Source organism: Carlito syrichta, unplaced genomic scaffold (assembly GCF_000164805.1).
Source record: "Carlito syrichta isolate Samal-C Ts95f unplaced genomic scaffold, Tarsius_syrichta-2.0.1 Scaffold297238, whole genome shotgun sequence".
NCBI classification, from domain to species: Eukaryota; Metazoa; Chordata; class Mammalia; order Primates; family Tarsiidae; genus Carlito; species Carlito syrichta.
The window spans coordinates 42,172-52,026 of NW_007241334.1; the positions used below are offsets into that span (position 1 = coordinate 42,172).

General features: G+C 39.7%; 1 protein-coding gene across 1 annotated transcript in view; it reads left to right on the top strand.

The window, feature by feature from the left end:
• Positions 1–1,368: 1,368 nt before the first annotated feature.
• The window catches only part of CCDC129 (coiled-coil domain containing 129), a 14,752-nt gene continuing 6,265 nt past the window's right edge, over positions 1,369–9,855 (top strand). Inside the window, exons 1-2 of the mRNA XM_008054623.2 lie at positions 1,369–1,442; positions 1,916–3,229. Of these exons, the coding sequence (XP_008052814.2) occupies positions 1,916–3,229 (1,314 nt within the window). The 5' untranslated portion in view covers positions 1,369–1,442. The remainder of the gene's footprint in view (positions 1,443–1,915; positions 3,230–9,855) is intronic.

Genomic DNA, 9,855 nt, shown 5'->3' on the forward strand with positions numbered 1-9,855 from the left:
GTGCAGTGGTATGCTCATGGCTACCCCAGCGTTGACTTGTGGGGCTCAGGCGATTCTTCCACCTCAGCCTTCCAAGGAACTGGAACTACAGGCACGCACTACCATGCCCAACTAATTTTTTTATTTTTTGTAGAGATGAGGTCTTGCCAAGTTGCCCAGGCTGTTCTCAAACCCATGGGCTCAGGCAATCCCCTCTCCTCAGTCTCCCAAAGTGCTGGGATTACAGGCTTGAGCCACTGTACCCAGCCATTTATTTCTTACTTAGGTAACAGATATCCAGGCATTATTTCTTTTTTTTTTTTTTTTTTTTTTTTTGAGTTGGAGTCTCACTCCGTCGCTCAAACTGGAGTGCAGTGGCCGCTCCCAGCCACCGCAGCCTCCACCTGCTGGGCTCCGGCAATCCTTCCACCTCAGCCTTCCGTGTAGCCAGAACTACAGGTGCGCGCTACCATGAATTATTTCTTCAACAACCAGCTTTTTCTATTTAACCTACTTCCCAGACCTATGCCCAGTCTTTTTTCCCCAGACAAACAAGGCTGTTTTCTTCTCTGCTCCTTTTATTCTAAGAAGTCTACGTTCCAAGCCCCTCCTGAGAGATTTCCTATTCTAGCCTATACTGTGGTGGGCTGAAAGCATTTCTCAGTACTAACAAGAGGAGAACAAAAATCCCATAATTTAATTTTTTAGCAGGGTGTCCCTCTGGTAGCCACCCATTTCCCCCACCCCACAATATATAGTCTAACATTTACATTAGAAGCTACAAGTTGAGTTAGAATTTCAAGATGCTCTTGTTTACAAAGCCATGGCCTCCCCACACATAACATTGCTTTTTTCTCAGCCTGTTCCAGCATCTCATATCAAGAGCATCAGTCTAAAACATGAACATGGACTTGTAGTTATATAAATGATCCAGCTGAAGCTAGTAAGTGGTATTATCAAACATTTAGTAAAAAGAATAAGAATACATATACACACACACACATATATATAAAAGTGTTGATCTTTTATTGTTGTGTTAGTGTGGTATTTAAAACATATGTGTTTCCTTCTGGATTGTCTTCCTTTTAATAAAGATTCATCTCAAAACCGTATTGCTATTCAGCTTTAAGAGGTATTAGTTCCCCTTCCTTTGTTTTATGTTTCACACCTTGTCTCAGGAAACCAGCAGTACAGTTTTATGTGAATTCTCTGACAATTGAGAAAAAAGAGGTCCCTGGAATTCCCTAATTTGCTTATACTTCCACACAGTGGGTATTTATGGAGGATGTGCAGCAGGCCAGGCACCTAGAAGGTTTGGTTCCAGTCCTGCTGGCAGCATGTTTTCACTTTAGTAACCTCAAGGCCTCCTTCCTTCCACAGGTGCCAGGGTGGACAGAGCAAACAGCTGTCAATCTGACAGCAGTGGGTTCCTGGAGGAGCCACTGGAACCACTGCCCCTCCAGGTAGGAGAGGTTGGAATAGGACCCTACTGCTCATCCCTCATGGTCCACTTCAGCCTCATCAACCTGCTACGCTAACTTCACTCATGCCTAACTCAGAAAGAGGGATAAGTTTAAAATGCCTGCCACAGTGGGAAAGGCTAAGAAGACACATACCACATGCACTCAAGGGGCAGAGTATAATAGTGTCACATTGGACAAGGTGCTAGAAAGCTCAGCCTTCCCTCCTTTTGTATTTTCTTTTGATATTTCTGAAGGAAAAGAAAAATGGTATTTCTGGCATTTCTGTTCTGAAGAAAGAAGCTGAGCCCATAGAGAGGAAGTTCAAGGTAAAGAAGTAAACTGATGTATAACCTGAGTTTGTAACCCTTACCTCCTAACTCCTAAGTCAATGGTAATGAGAAGAAAACGATTCTGAAATCTATCACTCCCCCCACTTCCTGACTTGTTTCCCTTTGTCCTGGTTTCTCCTACAGATGCCTTTCTTGACAAACAATCAGAGCCCTGTTGAGAATGGAGGTAGACTACTAAGGGACTACAGCCACAGCTCGGCATTATCCCAGGACTGTCAGCAAGAGTCAGATGAGTCCGATTCCAAGAGTATGATGAGCACATCGTTTTCAAGCCAAGACTGGAGTGTCTTGCAAGAAAAGTCCTCAACATCTCTAGTAGAGGAAGAGTCTCGGCTTGAGGTCATGGAGGGGCTACCAGAGTTGTTGATACCAGATATGGCCTTTGCCAAGACCACCAGTGAGGGAGAACACCCAAGAATAGATGGTCCTCTGCAGCAGCTTCTGCCAATGCCTCACACTGAAGATGAGGTCATCGGAGCCACAGTCACTTCAAAATATGATCATCCACTGGAATTTGTGGTAACCCACATCACAGAAACAAAGGACAAATTTCTGAAGCCTGAGGGAGCTGGAAAAGTACATGTGCAAAGCCACCATTGTGAGTCTCAAAGGTCACTTGGAAGTGACTGTGCTCAAGACAAGCTCCTTCCTGTTGACCCTGAGGCCCCAAGAGATGAAGAGATCAGCAGACTCCATCCTGACACTGACAACACCTTCCTGGTCCAAGAAAGTTCACCACAGTGTGTCCCCAAACACAATAAAGTCATTCCCTATGCAGGTGACCTTGTTCAAATATCTGAAAAGTTCATTTCCAACCTCCATAAACTACCTGGAGACAGGCTCCAGGTGAAGCCAAGGTGTAGTGCTTTGGGTCAAGTATCACCTAGAATGGAAACTGAGACAGAAAACTTTCCTCCAAATGCTGGCAGCTCCCGGTCTGTGACCACCCAGATGTCCTCCAAGCTGCTGCCAGCTGCCCAGAGTACTGTGGCATCAGAGACTGATGCTAGAGGAACATCTTTAGAATGTACTATCTGTGACCCTGTTACCCCAACAGGACCAAGACTGGGAACAGAAGCAAGACAGTTCAATGATGCTTCCATTCAGACTTCTGTATGTGAGCCCAGGCCCTGGCATTTCTGTTCAGCTCCATGTAACAAGAACTTGTTGGCACCTGGACTCCATCCTCTCACCAAATCTGTCTCTCTAGACACAGGCTTCCCTAGTTTTTACCCAGCGGGTACCTACCACACTGCACCTTCCCACTACTGTATCTGCTGTCATCACCATCCCCACTGCCATAGAGAGAGACAAAGCCCTGGCCCTGTGCCCTCAGTCTGTAGGCACTGCCTGTACTCACATATTGACCATCCAGAAGCCCAGTTCATGAAGACTTTGAAAGTCCTTCAGGACACGACAGTGAGAGAGCTGTGTTCTGTAAGTGTTTACTTCTGCAGAAGTAGAATGCGCCAACGATAAACACCTCAGTGATAGTGTTCAGCCTTCCTTTCTAGATGCAAGATCTCAGGGAAACCTTTCTATTTTAAATAATGAATAACATTTGTAGAGTGCCTTATGGTTTATGCTATAGTCTTATACATTTCTTCTTAATTGGATAAATAAGAATCAATCAGTAGTCTTTGACACAAAGAAGGCAAATTTTACCATTAATCCCCATTTTACAGAAGGGAAAACTGAGGTATAGAACAATAAATCCATATGTCTATGGTTGTAAGCATTAATGTATCTGTACCTCATCTCTAGTTCAGTCTAGTTTAGACATTCTGTGTCTTTAATTCACTTAGCTGTATAATCTCGCACAAACCATGGACTTAATCTCTCCAAACTTAATCTCTCCAAACCTGTTTTGTAAAATAGGATGACTATTCATACCACTGACACAGGATTGTTTTAGGATTAAATAAGATGAAGCTTGTAAAGCACTCAGCCCACTGTGACATTTAGCACATGGAAAACTCTAGGCAATGCTCATTGTGTGGGTGTTACTCTTGTCACTGATTTTTGTTACTATAGTATAATTGCTCAGATTTTGAATCTAGAGCTTCTGTCAAATAGAAGGACTTTGGGTCTACTTTTTCTGAGCCTGTTTAAAGTGGACATTGGGGTTACTGAGAACTAAATGACCCAGACTTCTTCAGCCCTTGATGACTCAACAAGTATATAATGAGTCTTTCTACTGCCCCCTTTTAGTGGTTCTCAAAGTGAGAAATGATCTAGGCCTTCAAAGATAGCCATTGATTAAAAAATTAAGACCATCACACACTCAACTACACATATAGTGAGTTAAAAGTTGGAGTAGAAGGAGCTGGCACATATACTGTAGAATTGCAGCTATTTAAAAAGAGAGTGAAGAGGAACTATGATTTACTGAGTATCTACTGTTTAGCCAGTTTGGCTACCTTCACATTCTTTTAATTCCACAAATTGAGTGAGTGCCTACGCTAGCCACTTTACATTCTGTCATTTAACCTTCTTTTTCATTCATTCCATAAATATTTATTGGGTTTCTAATATGTGCCAGATCCGCTCTTATAGATTAGAAACTATAACTGAGAGAGTTTAAATAATTTCCTCAAAGTCTCCTAACTACTAAGTGGTAAGTCCAAATTCAAATTCAAATTTTGGTAACATTAAATTCTTAGACAATGTACTCCAGGAAAAGAAGTATCCAAATTTGTAATATCTAAATCTATGTAAGTATAGTACTAATGTTAGAAAGTGATTATTTGAAAGACAAGCAAATTACTACTTGGCCTTTCAACATACAGAGATTGACATAAATGTAACATAAACAAAGAAAATGATTACATGAAAGATTAAATAATTTACCACATTATTTTTTCAAGTTGCAAGACTCCCAGGCATTTGGAATGTTTTTAAATGAACCATTACGAAGGTTGAATTAGTAAGGGAGTTTCGTTTAGGCACTGAGATCACACTTCCAGGAATGTACCTAAAATGTTACCTTCAGTGAAGAAAAGAATAAAGGATAATGTATAGCTGGGGTCCTTCTGGAGTACCAAAAGACCTCAGTTCAAATCCTGTAGAATAGTAGGATCATCATTATTACCGTTACCATCATCATCATCATCATCATTATTTTTTGAAGGATTGTCAATGCTTTAAGGCAATGGTTTTTAAATGGGGATAATTTCCCACTCCCCACCCTCCCAGGTGACATTTGGCAATGTTTGGAGGCAATTTTAGTTGTTACAACTGGGAGGGAGTGGTTGCTACTGGCAACAAGTGGGTAGAGGCCAGGTATGCTGCTAACCATTATAAAATATACAGAACAGCCACCAAGACAAAGAATTATTTGGCTTGAAGTGTCAATAGTGTCAAGGTTGAAAAACTCAAGTCTAAGGAAGTAAACATTTACTTGATTACATCGTTCATATAGGAAAAATGTTAGAGGGATGAAAGAGAGACTGTATGGGAAAAAATATTAAATCCTAGAATTAGGTACTCCACTTTCCATATAAAAACCAGGTTGTTGGTCTACTATAGAATACATATTCTTAAAAAAGAATTATTTTTCTAATTTATATTTTAAGACAAGTTTTACAAAGATATACAAAAATTAAGTCATCTTTACCTTACATTTTGTTAAAAATAACAAAATTATGTTTAAAACTCCAGAAGAAATAGAGAGGTGTTGTGGTCCATTATGCACAATGGCCATTCTAGATATATCCAATGTCATACATTTTAGTGTAAATTCTGCAGATATTTATTCCATAAGATACTATCTGGTTTCTGTTTATTGCACCACTCCTTAAAACGATATAAATCATTTATTGACTGCATTAAGAAGAGAAATAACACACATGTATCCACAGACTAAGAAACTAGAAGTCTGTTGCACCAAATTGTCTTTGGGAAGCACTATCACTTAATTTATCCCTTAATATTATAATCAGGTATCTATGACAACATCTGTATCTTGGTACTCAATTAGACAACCATTTAGTCAGTGATGTGATCACAAGTGAAAAAACAAAGATTAACATAGCCTCCCATGGCACAAACTGAAAAGATGTCCTGCCTAATGAGGTTATTTGATAGGGTACCTATGACAAGTCAGTACAGACAAAGGAGTTGCCAGGGTCAAGAGCAGCTAACGTGTGGGCCTAACTACAGGTGCCAGTAGGGCATCTAATCCATCAGGCAAACCATGGCATTCAAGTGCCAATAGCTCAGCACAGTAAGACCATTAGTGTGAGAGAGGGTGGAGGTTTGTAAGGTATTGGGGGTGTCCTTATGGATTCGTAGGAGCATTGCTCTGGGGATTGAAAGAGCAAGTGAACATCTGGTACCTGGAGCATATTAGCAGTTTGAAGGATTGCAGCTTTGGGCAGGAAGACAGACTGGGAAGGGTAAGAGTCAGTGATAGGAAAACAGGCACAGGAACCAAGAACCAGATGAAAGGTAAGGACATTGTTTAGAACAGGGACAGAAGATTACATCTGGGCCAATTCCAGAGGTGACCCTAAGTGTAGACCAGAATTCTTTCTATTTCTCCAGCCACATGTCAAGAGATGGACTTGGGCCTGAGCAACCCCAGCTTTGTGGAGAGATTTGGCTGCTGGAAATAGATGTTCCTCATGATTGGACACTATGGCATATCAGTACTTCTGCAGAAAATAGAGAGGTTTTGTGGTCCATTATGCACAATGGCCATTCTTAGACAAAATAGGTCTTGGACCAAGAGAAGATTATAGTACAGATTTTAAACAAGCAGAAGTTTGAATGACTGTGAGGGCCACCATCCCATGATTTCTAATACCTTGTCTCATATTTGCCTTTGCCTTCTCTCCTCTTATAATTTGCAGCCATACACACAAAAAAAGAGGACTTTTATATCAAATTGATACACCTGTTACAGTGGATTACAGTATAGGGTTTTACCAGATGTCAAGTGCATTTCTCTTTATTTGGATCCAAGGAGCCAGAAACACACACTCAAAGGAAACAATCAAAACATTCATACATATACATGTGCATATTTGTATTAATATGCAGGCACACAACATGCACATGCATACATGCAGGAAAGCAAGTGGAAACAAGGGATTGCATTCCTCCACGAGAGGAGATACCATCAAGGAAAATTTTTTAAGATTACAAAATATAGTTTACTTAAAAAGCAAACTAGAGAGAAAAAGGAGATTCACCTCCCTAAGGTAGGGGAGGGGGCCAAAGTTAGGAAGCATGGCAATAGCCATAGCTCAAAGAGCACATGGCCACACCAGAGTCTAGTAAGGCAATGGCCAGCTTCAAAGAATTTAAAGAACAAAGACAAAAAGTTATTATGTGCAGCAGTATCTATTGTGAGTGAGCCTGGATTTGTAAGGCTTGAAAAATATTCTGAAGAAAAGTGACTTTAAGCTGAATGCTAAGTGCTAGTTAAAGCTACAAAAATTATTTATGAAATAGTAACAGAAAATAGGTCTTTGACCAAATGAAGATTATAAGCAGAGATGGATACCATCTCTTATAAGACAATGGGAATTCTGAGCAGATGTTGAAATTAAAAGCAATTTTAGGTAAAAGACTTGAAAATAGTGCGGTTTCTCTTGCCCATGCCAGCTCTAGCATATCTCCCTTTCTTTTCTCTCTTCTTTCTCTAAGAAACTTTGTTTTAAAACTGTAAAAAAAAAAAGATTTGAAAAACATGCCCACCTCACCCCTCTTACATAACAGTGTGTAACACCACAGAGAAACATTTAGCTAATTGGTAAATGCCATTTATTTGTGGCCTTTTGGGTTATCTAAGATAATGACTTCTTGATATAACTAAATTATTATATATAAGAATTTAGAATAACCTGTTAATTGAAAAAAGTGTTCATTCAAAATAATTCAGGAAAAGAAAATGAGATCTAACAGAAACAAGTTTCCTGAATAATAGAAGTTCTTCTATAATGTTTGTGATTTAGGTATAAAAAAAGGAATAGCATATAAATTTGAAAAAGTAAAGTGAGCCAATTCAAAAGCCAAAATTCACTGTTTCATGGTGCTCTGACAGTCGAAGTTAAAGTTTGTTTTAATGGGTTTAGCCCAGTAGAGCAGAACTTGCATTTGGTATTTGAGTTATCTTCAGGCCTTTATATTGGGAGAAACAAAAGAGTTCAAAACATTCTCTTTCTTTCTTTTATTTCCTTACCTAGAGTTTCCTTTATTCTGAAATAATTTTAATACTTGTTCCAGGGCTAAAATGTATTTTTTAGTGTTTCCAAAAGACCAGAAGATGGCAGCGTTTCAGAATCCTCCACATGTCTCCATTCTCAAGAGAGCAGGCACTCCACCAGTTATTACTAAATCTAAGTCCTCCACCTAATTCCTTTCAATAACTAAGGGTTACCCCCAAACAACCAGACAAGCATAAAATTGAATGTTTGTGATGCTCAGTCTACCTGAGCACAACATTTCCACAGTCCTGGCGTCAGTCTCTAGAACTTGGAAGTGAATTTGAACCAACTGGTCGATCTTGGTTACCTTATGGGAATCTACTAGAACCATTCAAACACTTCTCTTCTAAAGGACAAATAACTTCTCCATATGTCCAACTACCTTGCAGTCTCTGCTGTGACTCAGATCTTGGAAGAAAAGAAACAGACCTAGAGACTTGAGTTTGAAATTTGACTGCCATTTTTTTTTACCTTGGACAAATTCTTTTACTTTTCTGTGTCAGAACATTTATCCGTAAAAGGAGTCTTTCATGGTCTCCAAAAACTTTTCTGGTTTTAACAGCCATAATCTAGTCTTCTTTCAAGAACTCTTGCCAACATCAACAACACTTCAAAAACTCCTGTAGTTCAAATTCACTTACACTGATGCAAAAGTAATTGGAGAGTTTTATTGTGCAAAATGTGTTATGATTCAGTATAAAAATTAGAGGATAGACTCAAAACCAAACTTTCATAGCAAAATGTGAGAGTTTTCAATATAAAAATATTACTCTTAGGAAAGTATTTCCATTTTGTTAATTCTGGTTTTTAAAAAAGGGTAAGAAATCTGGAACTCCTAGAAGCAAGGCTGGAGCAATAAGCCTAGCTATAAGGTTGATCTTCACAGAAGGATGAAGAAAAAGTGGTTAAAAGGGACCAGCCAGCAAAATTGGTTTTCTTTAAAGAACTTCACAGAAGCGCTACATAATGCTCTCTGCCTTCTATCTCAATAGCCATTCTATCTGCAAGGGATGCTGGGAAAATGTAGGGTTTTTTGTTTTTTGTTTTTTAGCTAAATGCATTTTTGCCTCTAAGGTATTCTTGTTAAGAATAAAGGGGAGAAAGATAGTAAGTAGGCAACCAGTACCTCTGTCACACTGATCTGGGATCTGGGATGGGGTCCAAATCTCTGGGCCTGATAGAGATAGCTTTAGCGCCCAAAAAGCATCAGTATCACTTTAAGTCAGATGAGTAGTGACCCTGAAGTTTTGGATCAGGGATCTATTCAAAGCATGATCCAATCTAGGCTCCAAAACAAGGGAAATAGCTGGTAAGAACGAAGGAAATCATCAGAGTGGCTGACACATGGACTGGGCTTGGGGGAATCAAATAGAAACAGTGGACATTAGTTAAAGCAGTGAAAACAGATTTTACTCAGCAACTGACCATCAGGGAAAGAGCTGACCATCAGGAAAAGAGCTGAACTCCATTTCGATTTGTGCAGAGGTGATTTGGCCATTTAAAAGAGTTCATGAAGAAGAGTGGTGAGCAGGGGCTTAGCAGAGTCAGAGAAGTGAGAAATTACAAAGAGTTGGTCTGTGTAAATGCTATCAGGCTAGATGTGTTGTGAGTTGGCAGATATGGAAGTTAGGATTCTACCTTCCCAGAGAGACTGGAAGGCAGAGTCCTAACCTTCCGGGTAATTATATTAGAAAGGAATAGTTCTCAGGTCCTTGGGAGAGACACTTCTGTGTTATAACAGATATGTGTCCACAACTGTAAGCCCCTTTTATTTATTTTTATTTTTATTTTTTTTGAGTTGGAGTCTCACTCTGTCACCCAGACTGGAGTGCAGTGGCCGCTCCCGGCCAC